At 35.3% G+C, this 18850-nt stretch overlaps 1 protein-coding gene across 1 annotated transcript in view; it reads left to right on the top strand.

Moving 5' to 3' along the window:
• The first annotated feature begins 65 nt into the window (after positions 1-65).
• Positions 66-18850, top strand: part of DYNC2H1 (dynein cytoplasmic 2 heavy chain 1) — a 157511-nt gene continuing 138726 nt past the window's right edge. Inside the window, exons 1-19 of the mRNA XM_018071346.3 lie at positions 66-431; positions 2803-2973; positions 3936-4071; positions 4389-4507; positions 5065-5209; positions 5977-6209; positions 6447-6581; positions 6692-6805; positions 7003-7114; positions 7255-7379; positions 8815-8990; positions 10410-10605; positions 11638-11733; positions 13517-13669; positions 13780-13878; positions 15905-16044; positions 16135-16363; positions 16813-16940; positions 18173-18288. Of these exons, the coding sequence (XP_017926835.2) occupies positions 234-431; positions 2803-2973; positions 3936-4071; positions 4389-4507; positions 5065-5209; positions 5977-6209; positions 6447-6581; positions 6692-6805; positions 7003-7114; positions 7255-7379; positions 8815-8990; positions 10410-10605; positions 11638-11733; positions 13517-13669; positions 13780-13878; positions 15905-16044; positions 16135-16363; positions 16813-16940; positions 18173-18288 (2821 nt within the window). The 5' untranslated portion in view covers positions 66-233. The remainder of the gene's footprint in view (positions 432-2802; positions 2974-3935; positions 4072-4388; positions 4508-5064; positions 5210-5976; positions 6210-6446; positions 6582-6691; positions 6806-7002; positions 7115-7254; positions 7380-8814; positions 8991-10409; positions 10606-11637; positions 11734-13516; positions 13670-13779; positions 13879-15904; positions 16045-16134; positions 16364-16812; positions 16941-18172; positions 18289-18850) is intronic.

Here is an 18850-nt window from a genome sequence, read left to right on the forward strand (position 1 = left end):
GGGCAGCGGCCCTTGCCGGGCGCCACTCGGCCCGACCCCGCCTGCGCGCTGGGGCCGCCATCTTCGGTCACCATAGTGACGGCTCCCGGGGACGCCAGTACTCTCGGGCCTCTCCTCCTGTGCTCCGCCGTCCTTCCCGCCAGCTCTTCTCCCGCCAGTCCCTCCATGTGCTCCCGAGGGGCTCTGAATCCGCCTCTGCCTTGATCCTGCCTGACAGGGTGCGCCCGGCAAGCATGGCCGGGGAGGGAGACCCGAGGAAGCACTTTATCTCAGCCACGGCTGCGAACTACTTCGGGCTGGATCCGGCGGGCTGTGCTGCCCTGGCGGCGGGGCTCCACTCCCGTCCGGAGCTGAGCAGCTTCCTCGACGACGGCAACGAGTTCCTGCTCGTGGTACAGCACTCGGGCGCGCAGCTCACCACCTCCAATAAGGTACCGTAGTGTCCGGCATGGCCGGGTCCCGCGTGTCCACCGCATCCCGGCGTGCGATTGGGAACGCAGAGCCCGCAGTCATCCCAGGCTTACTGTCCGTAAAGACTGGTATCAGATTTGGGAGACGTCTCCCTACTGCGAATATCTGTGCAGGTCTCTGTGTCTGCAAGTTACTGGCGGCTGCCGTGTTTTAACCCCGGTCGGCTGCTAAGTACCACTGAGCGGCCCCCACCCCGCGGTGGGGAGGAGAATCGGAAAGAAAAGGTTAAACCCCTTTTGGGGGTTGAGATAAGAACAACGAAGTAAAATATAATAACAGCAATATAATAATAACCCACTACTAATATGCTAGTAGTAGTGTTAATAATTGTAATGAAAAGGGGTGAAAGAGCCCAAGTAGAATAAGCGATGCAAAAATATAGTTGTTCACCACCCATGTCCAGCCCATTCCCCAGCAGTGATTGGTGCCTCCTGGCCAACTCCCCTCAGTCTATATACTAAGCATGACACTGTGGTATGGAATATTCCTCTGGTCAGTTCGGTTCAGCTGTCCTGGCCATGCTCCTTCCCAGCTTCCTGTGCACCTCCTTACTGGCAGTGCACGAGGGACTAAAAATTCCTTGACTTTGGATAATCATTGCTCAGCAGCAACCAACATATCAGTGTGTTATTCTCATTCTAAAACCAAAATACAGCACTGCCCCAGGTACTAAGAAGAAAATTAACTTTATCCCAGCTAAAACCAAGACTCTGGCCCAAGAGTCTGTGAAGACCATATGGTTAGCTGGTGATACGTTTTTCAGTGGATCGTGCCCATGCTGATGCAGTTTTAGTGTGCTGTATATTGTCGCTGTGTGAATGTAATGCAGCCTGGAGGATGGCATGTTATCCTACTGCAAATGCCAGGTGGAGTCTGCTGTATGATTTCTTCCTGGTCATGGGTGTATGGAAGGATTGTGTGGCCAATGTCCATGCAGGGAATGTGACCCAGTATATGGCACAATGACTGATATTTGACAAGTCCCAAGGTGGATGTTTGTCTAAAGCATGCATTTTTCAAACTGATATGTCCATCTATGACCAAATCTTAGGTTGATTGTGTGAAATATCCTGCCTTGAGTGTTTGTGTTCAGCGAGTGACTCATCTGAGTGATACCATGGGGTGTGATGTGCACTCAATGTCACTATATAATCAGACCATGGTGTAGTGCCTGCTGCACAGAGTGTACAGGCAAAATGTGGGTCTTGGCATGTGTCCTGTCGTTCTGCTGTGAGACCAGGGATGTGGTGTCCCTTATGTCAGTGACAGATCTTTTCTGCACTGAAGATGAGTGTAATGTGTCCTTAACATGTGAATTGTGGACCAGTAACTTACGTGCCTCTTTGGTTAAGACTAGTGCATTCTATATTCAGGCAAAAGTGAACATTTATGTGTACCAATTTTGGGGGTTTGCTGCTGAGCCACTGTCTAAAATACAAAGCAGCTTTCAGCAGCTGTGGGAGATCAGATTCATATCAGTGCTACACTGCATACCTGTTATCTCAGTGAAGATGTCTGCATGTGTTGAGCTAAAGAGCTGATAAGAAAGCAAAAACTGATACTGTTCAGTAAAACTGAAAGCTGATCTTCCTATCCCTCCATTTCTTTTAACAGAAAAGAGTATACAGCTGTTTATAATTGTGCAGAATTTGGGATTTCAGCTTGCATATGTTCTTGCTATTGATTTATCAAATGTTTAATAATATTTTACTGTTTTATGAATTCTCCTCAGCCACAAATCGTTTTAGTAATTGATTTATGGCAACATTTGGAACTTTATTCATAAATTGGGCTGTGAAGGGAACATGAATTGTGACTGATGACTAATGAAAGACCATACCTTTCTCTATCCTTGAGAAATCAATGAATTGCAATAGAGTTACATATTTACAAACTCAGGAGAACAATACAGAATAGTTAGAATATTTAGAAAAATATTCCCAAAGGTATGTTGCATAAAAATACAATTAAAAAATACGTATATTTTTCTCTAGGCACAAGACAGAGTTTCTGTTTTGTCTACAGAAAGTGGAGTTTTCAAAATAGAGTAAGAAAATATGGTATTTACAGACATTATATGCTGAAAGAGGCTTTATGTGTTTGATGTTGGAAGTCAGGTTCCTATGGGCTCAGAAATGAGTATAATAAAAATTTTCATTTTCTGTGCAAATCAGATACTACCAGAATGTTATCAGAGCCCAAAGGGAGTAATATGATATTTTATATTTTTTTCTTGATACAAATTGTTTGTGTAAATGGTGTACATGATTTAGTATAATATGCAGTCACTGACAGTTTTCTAAACAAATCCTGTCTTCCTGATTATTACAGATTGAGGCTACTGATTCAGAGAATAACGTGTTGGTGTTCTTTAAGCTGAGACCTGATGTAATTACAGAAGATAATCTTCATAGTAATATTCTTGTGTCATCTATGCTAAATTCACCAATTAACACCCTTTATCAAGCTGTACGTCAAGTTTTTGCACCAGTGTTACTGAAGGTGAGCAATATACCAATTCTGTGGATTTATACTGAGACATTGAAATTCCATAAGATGTTAACTAATTTTGAACTAAATGTTTTATGTTTTAAACCCAAAATATTTTAAGAGATTAAACAAGGGTGATTGTTGTTTCTGAGTTATAGAAAGTACTTCACCTCCTATCAGTAAGGAGGAGAGGAGGATTCTGGTCATACATATGCCTGACTGGAAGCATGGAATACATTGTGAAGGGGTGGTTAATGAAGAAAATAACTCCTTACCTCCTTTCCAACAGTAATGCCAGCCTTGTGTCCTTTACTTGTTTTTAGATACAAACTCTTGGAGTTTGTATGAAATGCATAGGTCTGTGTCATGCATACTGTGATTCTTTAATAAGTGGCAGATAGGTACACTAGACTCTAGGTTAATTTTTACACCTGCATTTTTCATAGTTTTTGCTTTTTTTAAATTTTCGGTGGCTTTTTCTTCTGTTCTATTGAAGAATATTGTGTGAAAAACCATGGCCACTATATTTCATAAGCTGAACAAGTGGAGTTTCAGCACTTAAATATTTTTAATTTATTGTATGTGAGAATGTTAGTAAAATAATGTTAGAAAAACACAGCAACTTTTCGTATTTGATTCTAGCAATTTCCAGATTATGCTATAGTAGTCCAGATTTATTTAACTTAATACAATTAACTAACAAATGATTTTGAACACATTTTCAGAGTGCCTTTATAAAGCCAACAACTGACTTGATTTTGTGATAAAAATGGGTTTTTTTTGCAGTATTATTCTGAGTTGTTAAATGAAGAGAATGAGGTCCTTTTCTTTGACTTTAAGAAAAAAAATATTATTACATTGTCCCGCCATGTGGTTGGTTACTTAATCTGATTTTTTTTTCTTTTAAGATTAATGGGAGGAAAATAATAATTACTCAATCATGTGAGTCACAATTTTTGAAATTTTCATTACAGGATGAGAGATGGAGTAAAACATTTGATCCCAAACTCCAGAAACTTTTAAGTGAACTTGAAGCTGGCTTGAGTACTGCTCTCAGAAGATCAGATCCTAATTACACAGGAACAAAATTCTGTGAAGATGATGTGCGAGGTTTGTTTTGCAGTTATCTCTTTTTATAATTAATTTTAAATTAGGAGTAAATAATTTATTTACAAGTTGAATTTTTAGACTTCCCGGTGACTGCATAGTGTGAAGTATAGCAGGCTGTGGTTAGTAGATGGAATTAGTGATGGTTATACCAAGAGACCAGAGTTGACCTTTACACTGTATCTAGTCAGAATCAGAAGTTGAAAGATATTTACATAACTACATAGTAAAAGCCTGCTTTATAAAGGATGTTCTGACTGAAAATATTTTATAACAATCAATTTATTTCATATATAAATATTTTCTGTTGTTATTTGCAGCTATACTTACACCAACAGATGAATTTCAGTTCTGGATAGAATGTGCTCGTCATGGAAGTAAATGGTGTAGTAAAGAGAGAGCTTCATATTTTAAAGACCTATTTGAGGACATTGCAAAAGTATGTTTTGTTTTGTGCAATCGGTGATATATTTCTAGATTTAGTAAAAAATATTCTTCCCCTGAAATTTATGTCAGTATATCTACATTCTTTTTAAATATACGAGTATATAACTATTTAGTTATTTTTTCTTAGGCAAAATTTTACTTTAAATGACATTCATGTAGTTTGTAGTGACAGTGGTGCGTGAGGATGCCAACATGTAATTGGGAACAGATTTGACCATTGAGTACTAAGATCTGCTGTAGAAATACAACAATATTCTACAGTTTTTGAACTAGAGATCAACTCATAAGGTTATAAAAAGGACGATAATAGTGCTATCATGCAAAAATTTTAGCACCCATAAAATGCTTTCTTGAACAATGCTTCAGATATCAATGAATTCTTCACATGAATAAACTTACACAAATGCTTGTTTTTTAAGAGGATTATGACATATTCTTTTATGCAATAAACCCTAGGAAACTATACCGCTTGCCAGCTTCAGAAACTTATAAATGTTTCTACAATACTACTTGCAAAGTAAACATATTAAGGGGCATTTTTTTTTCTAGGATTATTACAACTTGGATACTCTATCATTATTTGAAGCTGTGGATTTGGTGGAGAGTACCAAGGATACTGTTGATGGTGTGTGGAGACAAACAGAACATGATCCTTATCCACAGTCACGCATGCATAATCTCTTGGATGTAATAGGTAAACCTTTATGCAGTCTTTATTGAATGAACAGTTGAGAAAAAGTAGAATGATTCCTTGAGCAAAAGCCTTCTTCCTTGTAAAGGCACCAGTAATAGCCCACAGCATTAAGGTGCTTACTTCTTATAATTATGATCCATGAATATTATTTGCCTTCTAGTATGCAATAATTCAACCAGTTCTGGTAGATGCCTTCACACATGCTTGGGAAGATGATAGATAGTAAGAAGATGGAGGTGGATCCATTTCTGCTGGTGAAGTAGATTTGTCATACTTCTGTTGCACTCCCTCTTTCTCTCAGAGGAGAAAATTTATTTACATAAACCCCCATTTAAAGGTTGATTTCGTCTTTGTGGAGATGAGAGCAGGATGTGCAGAGAAGTTGCTTCTTCTCATTCCCTCAACAGCAGCCCCACGTTTGGGGACAGGCAATAGGCAGTGAGTTTGCTGCTACCAGATATGTGTGTGCATGAGGGCAAGGATTGCAGGGGGAAGTCAGGTACTGCCATTACTGCTGATAAGGACAGGTGCTTGTGTGTGGAATTCAAAATCCAAATCCATCAGCTTCTGATATTGGAGTAACCTCTGTTTAACTCAGAGATATTCAAGAGATCTGTTGAATCTAAAACAATCCGTTATTGGTACATTTGTGTGGTTTGAAATCAAGACATTACACTAGTTTTTTAAAAATGTAATTGGAATGTGGCGTAGGAATTATTTTAAGCAAACATAACATCTTGCTTTTCTATACATTTTTTGTCTTCTAGGTGGCTCGCTAGGTAGATATGTTCAGAGAAAATTAGCAGCTTTGAATTTGTGGGAGGATCCTTTTCACAGTGTTAAAGAAAGTATAAAGGCTGGCATCTTGATTTGTGAGCAGTGGGTATCAGCTTGTGAATACTTAACTGGACAGCTGTGGCAACGTTATACTCTACATCCATGGAAAAATGAGAAATATTCCCCTGAATTGCTAGCCAAACTTGGCAAACGTCTTGATGAGGTAGAGATTTCAATTATAGAGATCAGTTTCATTAGACACAGAATTAAACAATATTGTTTCAAGTTAAAAAGAGAGTTAAACACTTTTATAATCTTTACAGAGTCAGGTAGCATTCCATAATCTATGTTTACCTGAGCCTTTCAAAAGTTTCTTGTAAAAAGGAGAGAGATTGATACTTCTGAATGTAAGTTTTATGTAGAGCTATTTTGGATATATCAAATACTTTTTTCCCCATAGGTGCTAACTGTTAGAACACTGCATGAAAAACTTACATTCTTTTTGCCAGCTGGAGAACAAAATTCGTTACATCCTGCTCAAGTGTTTGAACCCTTTACTGGCCTAAATCCTGTACACTACAATCCTTACACAGAGGTATAATGCTTAATTTTCAATTTTTAATTTTTAATTTATTCTCATTTTTTCTGTGTCTTTCTGTGATGTATATGGATAATCATAAACTAACGTGAACTCATTATCTCTAGCCATTATGGAAAGCAGCCATCGTTCAGTATGAAAGAATTATTGCACCAGCAGAACAAAAAATAGCAAGCAAATTGAAGAAATTTATTTCAGAAATTCAGGACAGTCCTCAGCAGGTATGGGTATTTTTGTAGTCTGAAAATTTTCCTGAAGATCAAGTTATTGAATTCTTAAGTAGTGAGTTTAGAGCACAGGAATAAATGCTTAGAACCAGAGACAGTACTACTTATAAGCAGCAGTAATCAGTAGTGTCAGAACATGTTCATTTTTTTTCAGTAGAAAGCAATAACTTCTTTAAAATTTCATATTCCAGCTTCTTCAAATATTTCAGAAACATAAGGAACTGATAAAGCATCCAAATATAAGCAAAGAATTGCTTTTTGAAAGGGAAACATTGCTGGCAGGACTTCAAGATTATGTCAAAGGTATTTAATTGCTTTTTTTTTTTGCAAATACTAGGATCCTTTATTCTTGAATTATGTCAGTATAACTATTATATTTTTATAACTACAACTAAGGTTGTTCTGTTAGATTTCTGGACTAATGAATCTTTTGCTTGTATTAGACTATCAGACAGACTTTGAAACTCGATGCCATGGTGTACCTGGTGATGTTTCTGGACCACTGTCAGGCAAGAACCTTTCTGAAGTTGTCAATAATATTGTGTGGGTACGGCAGCTGGAACTGAAGGTAACAGATTCCACTACTGTTTAGAGACAGTATTATCATAGAATGTAGGACACGGTATTTGACATTTTTGTGGGGAATTCCACACAGAAAAACTGTGGGCTTCCCAAGAGTTGCATAATCAAGATTCATTCTCAATGGTGCTACTTGCTAAGTTGAATTTTATTAACAGACCCAGAAGACAGTCTTTTTATAATAAACTGAGCTACCTGCTTTTATGACTTAATTTTTTTTGAAAAAAAAACCCCAACAACAAAACACAACGACAAAAACCCCCACAAACAAACCAACCAAAAAAACCCAAAAACCCCCAAAAACCCCAAAACCAACCAACCAAAAAAGACCTCAGAGAGGATGAATTTTTGTTAAATTTTATCTTCCTGTTTGCATTTTTAAATTGTATTTAGGATTCATAGGTAGCCAGATTCTGACATCGTGATTCTCACTTGTTGTTACCAACCTGTGTAGTGTCCTCTTGAAATTGAAGAGATTTCTTAGTAGTGCATTTTGAATTTGTACCTGCTGGGGAATTTACTACATGGACAGTAAAACTTTTACTTTACAGTAAATGTACAATTCAGTGTTCTTTTACAACAGATTGTGTTTAAAACATATTTGACTGACTTATGTTGGTTTTGTTAGTTTGTATTTACACTTTATTTGGAAACTTTGAATATTTTTTGGAAAACATTGACCCGTGAAAAGCAAAATGCTTTTTGTGAACAGAAGTGCCATCTACAATAACTATAGATTGTAATGAGAACAGAAGTTACTTATCCCGGAATAACTATTAACCCAGTACTATTACCCCATTTTTTTGTCATTTACCTGTGATTTGCAGAAATCTTCAGGGCCCATTTCAGCTGAACATGACAAGGGATGGAGGTATTAAAGATGTTACTTTGTTATGTCCCTTGCAAAGAGAACATCAGCAGCTCAGGTTTATTTCTTCTGCTTAGTCTACCAAAGACTTAGCTTAGTTTACATGTATCACTTTTATGTCTGATGTAAGTTGTGCTAAATTTTTAAGTTGCTCTCAAATCTCCACTGATTGTATTGACTGGGATTTTGATTAATTTGTCCACACATAGATGTGAAACTGTTTCAAATACCTTTGAGTACTGTCATGGACCTTTTAGATACAATAGATTCATGGGAGATCTGTACCTTTATGGAGTATTAACTGAAGACCAGGTGGGATACTCGAGGTATCTTAATAGTGGTAGACACCTGTGGTGACAAGTTATTCAGACCCAGTTTACTGTAATGAGAATTTGAACATCTGGGACACAAGTCAGGATTCACTTCTTTTTTTCAATTTTAATCAGTTTTTCATCCCACTTGGATGTTTTGTAATAGTGATTTTTATTGTGGTGATTTATCTTTTCTGATCAAATACTGGGAAGTTAAGCTTCTTTTCTCTGCGGTTGTGTTTAAGGTGGATGATGCTATCAAGCTGGCAGAGGCCCTTCTGTCTGACTTATCTGGATTTCAAACTTTTCATCAAAGCGCAGATTCTTTTCTGGAACAGTTAAAAGTATATGAACAAGAACAATTTGATGACTGGTCTAGGAATATCCAGTCAGAATTATCAAATTCCAAGTCAGGACTTTGGTAAATACATTCTTGTTTAAATAATGTTTATTAAATAAATTATGTTTATTAAATATGAAATCTGTAGTGTGGTGTAATTCATTAGAACTCAACAAAGGAGATTAAAAAAAATACAGAATTGAGAATGAATGGAAAAACAAAATAGAAGAATTTATGACAATTTCATCATCCTGCCAGTCTTGGTTGGTAAGGTGAAGTATAAAGGACAGTGTTAATAACAAATCCTGCGGTTTCTGTTAGCATCTGGAATGAAAGACATGTTTGGTGTGCTTACTGTTATTACTTGTTATCCACTGTAATCCATATAGTGATTATGTATAGAAACCAGATGAGATTAGAGAATAGCTGTGATATACAGATGTCACATGTAGAGTAACAACTTAATTGTTATTCACAAGAAATTCTGCAGTCTAAATAGGACAGATTAAAGAAGACTAAGCAAATCTGTTTAAACTTCATGAATTATGTTCCCCAAAATAATGACATTTCTTTATAGGATATTAAAATATATTTTAACAATTTTTGTTTTAGTTCATTGACCACATAGCTTCTGTGTGAATCTCTTGTGTTGCAAACTTCGTTTGGAAAGAGTTTGTCTACAGTTTCAGAGGATAAGGAGTTGATACTTATGTGAAAACTTTTATTTTACGAAAAATGCTCAAGTATGGCAAATAACCAGATTCAGCACTCTAATATAATTATATATAAACTCCAATATAATGGAGCCATCTAATTTTATTAGTACCATAAAACTTTGTTACTGTGATATTTTAAAAGATGTCATGTGATTAAAAGGACAAGAAAAGAGGTAGCTCACTAAAAAAGGGGAATACAATGGATATGGAAACTAGAAAAAAGATGAGAAAAAAAGTAAAAATGAGTAAAGCTGAAGTTTTTATGAAAGAAGCCTTGAAGGATGGTAGTAGAAGCATTACTAAAGTAGAAAAAAAATGAAGTAAAATCTGAAGACAGGCTGATGTTCTTATTAGTATTTGGTTGCATATATCAAAGTGCTTTACTGATCCAAGTCCTGGTTCTTGGACTGATTCCCTCAGATTATTTTTCTCCCTTTGCAACGCTGAAGACTGGGACCTGTAAAGTGCCTACTTGAGAGATTATGATGGATACAGTGTATTTGAGAAATACTGTCTAGCTGTGAGTTACACGTTAACTATTGTGACAAACCAGAAGGACTTTGTAAGCAAAACCAATAGGCATTGTTAATTTCTTATTGTCTTCATTGGCTTTGAATTAAAAGAAAGGTTACTGGAAAAAATTCTGAGTAAATTAAAATGTTAGTAAGTGTAGAAAAACATAATAGTGACATCAAGCTTTTTAGAATAGTTTATTATGATAAAATGCATCTAAGAATGGTTAAATATCACATTACATTCAGTAATCTACTTTATTTTGGTTCAGTATCCAGGCTAATAGCCCTGTGATGGAGTTGGATCACATTTCTGGAACATTGAATATACTTTATTCTGATCGTTTGGTGACTCTCTTAAGAGAAGTACGTCAGCTATCAGCACTTGGATTTGCTATACCAACTAAAATACAGCATGTTGCAAACACTGCACAAAAGTTCTGCAAGCAGGCAGTCATCCTTAAACAGGTATAAGATTAAATTAATAACTTCGTGTTCTGACTTCCCAGCTTTAGTTTGTGGAATTTTTCTAGGCTGCTGTCTTTTCTGTCTTTGTGGTTTCTTGAACAAATTAGCTAAGTCCATAAAAGAAAACAAAAATAAAGAAATGCTTTACTATTTCAGAATGTATCTTCTTTTGAAATATAGTATTAAAGCTGTGTGAAGTTACTGCATGAATATACAAGAATAAGACAAGTAATTAATTGATCACCTGATTTTAGTCTCAGTTTTTGATTATTGTGACTGAAAGGAAAATGTCATAAAATGAAGCAACTCGTCCTCACTATTGCTAGTTTTCAACTGAAAATATGTTAATAAGTATTTTAATGGAAATATGTGTAGGTTTTTTGGGGGGAGTGGGTGGTGTATTTTTTTGATTGCATTCAATGCTACGAAAGTTTTTATTCACATGAGGTGTCATTGATAGCTGAGATACCCGTACAGCTAAGGCAGAGATGACATAAGACCTGCAAGATACCCACACATCTGGATCACTTACAGATGCCCAAGTAGAAACCTTACTTATGTCAAAAGGCACTAAATGTCTATGTGTGGACAACTAAAGCAAGTTGTAGGGTATACCTCTTACTCCAGCTGTCCATCTGGAAGTAAACAGATATTTTTAGCTCGTGTCATATCCTGGCGGATGTCATTGATACGTGAAGGTCTCTGAAATGGCACTAGATGCCAACATTTGCATAAAATAATGGAACTAATTCACTTATAACAAATCAGAGACTGAACCTATTTCACTTAGGGTGAAGCATAATCACCTCAGATGTGTAAGAAGCGGCCTTTTTTCTATTAGAATTCATTACTAGAAGAAGATAGAACCACATTAGCATTATATGTATATATTTCTAAAAATTTTACTTGTGTAGTTAGTTCTCATTTCTTAATGAGGTTGATTGGGCAATATTTTCAGGAATGTTCTGGTTACAATTATTTGCATATAAATATTTTTATCTGTTCTTGTACATTTAATCTCTATTTTTACAGGTGGCACATTTTTATAATTCTATTGATCAACAAATGATTAAGAGTCAGAAGCCAATGATGTTACAGTCTGCTCTAGCATTTGAACAGATAATTAAGGTGAAAGAATTATCCTCTTTTTGTATTTTTAATTTCAATGGTATCTGTTCTTATTATGTGCTGCTTTTTTCTGCGTTTATTGCTGGACTTTTTAACTGTAGCCTTCCCATCCAAGCAACACCACCTATTTAATTAATGTTTATTGAAATCATTTGGCCTTTTTTAAATATATATTTTCATTTAAACAACTGCTTACTCCTTTTTAACTTGGATATTAGCATAATATACTCTCTCAGGAATTATTTTTAGTGTTTGAATTGCATCTGAACTATGATATGGTCAATTCCTTAATAGTTGGTAACATAACTCCTGTGTTAGCTGTTGTAAATAATATTATTTTGATCTGTTTAATAAGATTGGCATATGCTTTATTCTGGAGATAAATTAGTATTAAGGAATGGTTTCACTGTTTTGTCTATTATTAAACCTCTCTGGATTTTGTAATTCTCTTGAATATCTCTAATTTGTGTTTTGAGCAGGTTAGAAGTAGCCAGCTAGTTTCTGTTTTAGGCTAAGAACAAAGAATCTGTGCATCTATCTGATTATTGACTTATACATGCAGTTTGTTACAGTGGGTTGGTATTCAGAAATAATATAGTTGCTCTGAGAATAGTGTTTCTTTTCTTTTCTTTTTTGCTAGGAAGTTCACTGTCCTTAGGTTCTTTTAAGGAATTTGGGTCAATTTGGAGGACTTTATTTATTTTAATTTTTCTGCTTTGAAGGGACAATATGAACATTACTACAATCCACATTTTTTTTAACAACATATCTCTATTTTGTGTCTGGAGAAGCATGTCTATAATGAATTTCAGTTTACTGGTTTTTCTCAGTTTCAAGCACTCCAGCCTGTTCTAATGCTCTTACAATGTGAGAATGGCTCATGAATTATAACATGCCCATAAACTCTGTATTGGAGAACGGTGCCAACGGTGCCACCGGAGCAAGCATTACAGGAACAATTGGAAACTCACTCCTGAGAAACGTTTTGCAAGACAGATTATAAGAACTGGGGCTGGGAGTAGAAGGGATGCTTGTGTTGGGATTAGTTCGTAAAAAATGGTGAAGACTGCAAACCAAACTGTAGATTCAAAAGTGTCCTGGAAAAAGTTCCCAAACTGTTAAGTTTTGCTTTAGCTGATTATAGATTATGCTACAGATTCTTTCAGTGTGCAACCCCTAAGATAGTGATGGTGCACAGGTGTTCAAAACCACAACATACTCTCTCCTATGTAATGTGATTTCTGCCCTGCATCTTTTAGGAATAGATCTAGCTCTGGAACTTCAGATGCTTTTGTCTTCTGATTTTCTACTGCATAAAATCACCAGAACCTTGATAAAAAGCCCAGAGAAATGAAACTTCCCAAATCTGCTTATGTGAAGTTTTACACTGTAATTTAAAAAAAAAGGTATTTAATGATAAACAGATGAAGTTGATTAGCAATTATTAGTGTCACATTTTTGGTTTTGGTCTGTGCAGAACAAAGAGAGAGAAATTTAAGATTTCCTTTCATCTTGAGCTGTCTGCTTATGTTTGTGGGGCAGAAGTCTCAACATAATTTATTTCAAACTCTGTTAAGAGTCTGTCATTAATCCTGCCCCAGTGCATTGATGTAGCTATAATGCTATGCCTACATGTCTGTGATTTGCCAGATTATTTTGTCTCTAATGCAGTTAGGGAAAGGAAGGTCCTCCATTTTTTACTTTCGCATATTATCACTTCCTGTATGCTAGCTGGTAGACTATATTTGTCAATAAATCTGACAAAGTTTGTATGTTTTTAAAGCATTCAAAATCTGGTCCTGGAGGAAAAGCTCAAATAACATGGGATAATCCCAGAGAACTGGAAGCTTATATCCAAAAACTTCAAGCTGCTGCTGAACGGCTTTCCACTGAAAATAGAAAACTAAGGAAGTGGCACACAAATTTCATTGAAAAGGTACATTTTCCATATGAAATGGAAATTGTGTCTCTTATAGCTTACCTAACCCTTTCTTTCATTTACATGGTGATGAGTATGTTTATTATTCCTTAAAATTCTTTTAACAGGTTATATCGCTTATGAATATTGATCTACTTCGGCAGCAGCAGCGTTGGAAGGATGGACTCCAGGAACTCAGAACTGGTTTTGCCAGCCTCGAGTCACAGGCAGGGTTTCATTACCATACTGCAAACTGTGAACATTTGACTTTTCAACAGTAATCAAAATTAAAGACTCAAACATGGCATGATTGAATTAATTTTAATTAAGGAGTTACTAGCTGGGTCAGGAAAACCAACTGTGTACTGGTTAATGTCAGGTGTGAGGTAAAATCTCAGATGAGGAGGAGGAAGGCAATCTTTTTGATCTCACACTAGTCATAGGAGAACTTTTGGTCAATGACATGTGTTAGATGAAGAAATGGAAAAACCTTAGATAATGTAGATCAGTTATGTCTGAGCCATTAATGCAAAGTAAAACAAAGAAATTGGTACAGATATGAGTGATCCCTGGATAGAATAGAACAAATGTATAAAATTTAGAATTAAAATGCACTTCTGCCTGAAATAATGAAAAAGATAAGTTTTTTTTTGTTCACTTATCAACTGTCAACTTTTAGAGTAGAATCACAGAATCATTTGAGTAGCAAAAGACCTTTAATATCATTAAGATGATAAAGATTTTGTTTAAGAATGTTTAAGTAGGTAGGTAATATTACATCACCTAATCTATTTTGAGGTATTATTCCAGTCAGTTTAATTTTTCCTATAGCCTTCAGCAATCAAAGAACTGTATTCTTAGACGGATGTGTTGTTCTTAACCTTTCTAATGCAAACCCAGTTGGTATTTGCCAGTCAAATAAATGCAGTATCTTTACAGTATTTTACTTATAATTTTGTTTTCATTTTCTAAGGATAATAAGAAAAATAAATGTGTATTGATTCCACTTTTAGTTTGTAATTTCTTTTGAAGTTTAGTTTGCAGATTTTTATTTTATGAAAATAATCTATATTTGCCTCAGGATCTGTTTGAAAATTGTTTTCGTATTACAGAATTTTTTTAGATGGAAAATTAACAAAACTATATTATCGACTTTGTAAATATCTTTGACTGAAGTTATAAAACTTAACCAAATATATCTTTTTCACCGTCCAAAAATTACAAGATGGTATAGCCTTACTCCTGTTGTCATCAAGATTTTACATATTTCTTAAACCCTATTTATGATTGTCTGAAGGCTTAATTGAGACAATTTCAGATTTTCTTAATCTGTAGAATCTTTCTGTTGGAAGAGTTCCTCTGGGCAGCCTTGAATTGTAGGGCAGGCCTTAAGTGTGTAACTTTCTGCAGCAGCCCTTGACTGCCTCGAAAGCCCTATCTAAATCACTATTCAATTAAACAAGAGAACCTGTTAAACTGGAAGAAGCTTCTAATTTCTTCTCTAGCTTATGTTGTCCTTTTAAAAATCCCTGGACTACTTGTAAGAGACCATTTACAGACTTGATAGATAGAGATTTACACTTTCTTACAGTGCAGTGTAGCAGATTCTAACGAAAGTCTGAATTCTTTGAGATAAAATCTTTGCTAACTTAGTAGTTAACATTGGTCTGTGTAAACACACAAAATTTTTTTTAAATACTGTTTAAAAGGTAGCTTACATTGTAATATAGGTTTAAATCTCTCATTCAACCAACTCTTTATCTTATTTCTAGCTGAGTCCTGTGCATTTTAGAGTAACCTTGAAGAATCTTATAGTAAACCTCAGTGAAGTTCTTATACTGAACTGCCATAGAGACTCATTGATTTGTGTTTTTTTTTTGTTATTCCTATATTAATTTGAAATAAATGCAATAACTCTAGATCTTCCTAATGTTCAAACTGGTCACATTACCAAAGAATATCTTGAGTTAGAAAGGTCCCACAAGGACCATTGAGTCCAACCCTCTGCTCTTCACAGGGCTACCCAAAACTAAACCATATGACTTAAGTATGTTGTCCAGATGATCCTTAAACTCTGACAGGCTTGGTGCCATGACCACTTCCCTGGGAAGTCTGTTCCAGTGGTGTGATACTTCAGTGAACTTTACTGAGGTCCTAGTCTTCAGACATTGTACTGTGTGCAGTTTCAGCTTATAATTGTGGTTTGAGAAATAAAATAAAATAAAATAAAAAATTAACATTGTTAAATTTTAGGGTTTCAAATCGAATGATATGAAAGCTTGGAGACAACACTGGAATCATCAACTTTACAAAGCTCTGGAGCATCAGTATCAAATGGGCTTAGAAGCACTCAATGAGAATTTACCAGAGATAAATATTGATCTAACATTCAAGTAAGATTTTTTTTTTTTGCCTTATAAGAAAGTATTTAGGCTCAGGTTACATTAAAATATTAATTTTTCATTATCTGTTTCACTTCTTAGACAAGGCCGGTTGCAATTCAGACCTCCTTTCGAAGAAGTACGAGCTAGATATTACAGAGAAATGAAGAGATTCATCTCTATTCCAAATCAGTTTAGGGGAGTAAGTGAAGCAGATGATGAATCTATATTCACTGTTATGACTGAAAGAAATGCAAATGGATTTCTGACTGCTTTCAGTAAAGCAGAAGATTTGTTCAGAAGGCTGACAGACGTTTCTAATCAATTCAAGGTATTTTCAGTATTGGACTGACTCATACTTTTTTAATCTTAGATTTGTATTCGTGTATGCTTCGGACACCCTAGAAATAATTGAGCATTGACGTGTGCATTATTGTCCTTTTCTGCAAGGCACATAAGCAAAACCTTAGTAAGTTGACCCATGTTAGTCAACCACTTAAGCATATGCCTACCTTGAAATATATGTACAGTTCCCATCGAAACCTGTGTATTATAGCTGTCTTTTCAGTCCTGCTGTTTTGATTATCCTGAAATGTGTGAATATGTAAAACCATTTTGTATTTCCTGATTTTTGCGCGAAGAGAATCTCTAGGTAATTGAAGGGGCACTAAGGTTAAAGAGAATGTTGCTTGAAAACATTTTAATATTATTGAGAAACATTTTTTTTTTTTATTCTGGAAAATATTTCTTTTCCATGAAATGAAAAATGATGTTGGGAAGGAATGGATCGTAATTGGCCAAGTAGATATGGAATCTTTGGTGAAGACGCATCTTTTTAGCAAGCAGGACTGGGAAAAAAACTTTAAGGCATTAAAAGTGAGAGGAAAAGAAGCAGAACGTCTTCCAAGGTATAGTGTAACTCTATTCTTTTGTTTGAACACTGTATTCTATCAGATACTTTAAAGGTAGTAGTAAAATAGAGATTTTCTCTTTACGTGGAGATATAGATAGAACTTCTAGAGTTTTTAAAATATTGATGTACTTTTTGAATGTTTAGGTTTTCATTTTTCCATTTTACTTTTAGACACTTACTGTCTTTTATCTGTTCAGTCTTCTCTGAAAACTTTTAATTATTTTGTCTGATATGATGGGAAACTCCATCAAAATTCAGGGCTGATTCTTAAATATTACAAAGTGTGATATTTTTAAAAATCTTTTAGCTAAGTCCTGTACATGAGAAATATATATGGCAGTTAGCAAACGACACAGTGAATGTTTATACATGAAATAATTCCTGTATTGAAACATTTGATTACCTCTTATAACTTACAATTTAAAACATGCTAGTGTAGGCTTTTATTCTTACATATATTCCCATGGAACTTACTGTGCTATATGGTTAGAGTTCTTAAGTGAAACTAGAAGGAGTTGTTTTCAGAACAAGGAAAAAGAGGTGACATTTCATTCTGGAGAATGGACTAGTAGAACTTGTTGGCTAAGTGATATTCTGAGTAGTAAAGATCTCGTCAGTCTGGACAGGCTGAGATAAATAGAAGAGAAACTAACTGGCTGATATGTCTTATAGCCAGAAGCAACATGTTGCTAAGAAGTACTATGAGTTGAAAATATTGGTGTGAGGGAGGATACTCTGGAAAGTATCAAATAAGGTAGACTTTTTCTTAGTGTTCTTTAGGCATCTACTTGTGGTCACTGTGAGATATTAGATGTGGGGCCTTAAAATGACTCACTATGGCTTTTCTTCTGTTCTTAGGACTATTGAAGGCAGGGTTAGTAAACTAATGGAAATTTGAGATTTAAAGACATAAATGTACAAATAATGATAGTATTTTTCTTTTGATTATGGTAATAGCCTTTTTGAATTTTGTGGCGCTGGTTATATTTAGAGAAGCAGAGCATTGGACCTCAGTCCCCATAAAACTGCATATATGTGCATAATTGGTGTAAATATTTCAATAGTATGAGTAATTTTCCCAATAAGCTATGACTTTTAGTTGTAGAATTATGAGGCAAATTTTTTATTAGGCAAAAAAATGAGGGTAAACTATAGATGCGCATAGGTCTTAGACAGACTGACATTTAGGTATGCTACTGAATATTTGCTGTCTTTTTTTTCTTGAAGCACTGTCAGGATAGATTGTTTAACTGTCAATTGCAACCCTGTCAAAACTGTAATTGATGATTTCATCCAGAAGTTGTATGATGTTCTAGTCATTTCTTTGAGGAAATGTATTCAAGGTAAATAACTTCAATGATAGTATTTTTGGGTTTGTTTCTATTGTACTTGGGGACATTTGTGTTAATGTAAATACTCTTTTAAAGAAATATTTTACTCTCAGACACAGTGAGCTGCAGAAATCACAGTGCAGAGAAAGTAATCTGTTACTACTGTGTGCTCCTCAACATTACTTTTTCACTACAAGCCTAACCTAAGACCCTTTGATGTCCATGTGTGTCTTTCCTGTTCACTTGCTTAGGCCGCATCTCTTCCAGATGTAAAAGAATACATGTGAACGTTATTTTGCGTGTTTATTTTATCTGAAGGAATATTTCTTTGTTGTTTCAGAGAGGAAAATTTATTTGATGTTTGAGAGAGGAAAGTTACTTAGGTGTTTGAGGAGACATCATAAAATGTTGTAATTAAAAATACTAGATTTTTCTTTTACAAACTGAAATGCTTCATGAAGAGTCTTGAATAACGTAGACTTATTTCATAGAGTTACTTGTCACTTAGACTGTCAAAACACAGAGTGTTAAAGAATGTAAAACATTTCCCTAATTTCGGGTTGTCTGTCTATAT

The sequence above is a fragment of the Manacus vitellinus genome, unplaced genomic scaffold (assembly GCF_001715985.3).
Source record: "Manacus vitellinus isolate BGI_N305 unplaced genomic scaffold, ASM171598v3 scaffold_2_pilon, whole genome shotgun sequence".
NCBI classification, from domain to species: domain Eukaryota; kingdom Metazoa; phylum Chordata; class Aves; order Passeriformes; family Pipridae; genus Manacus; species Manacus vitellinus.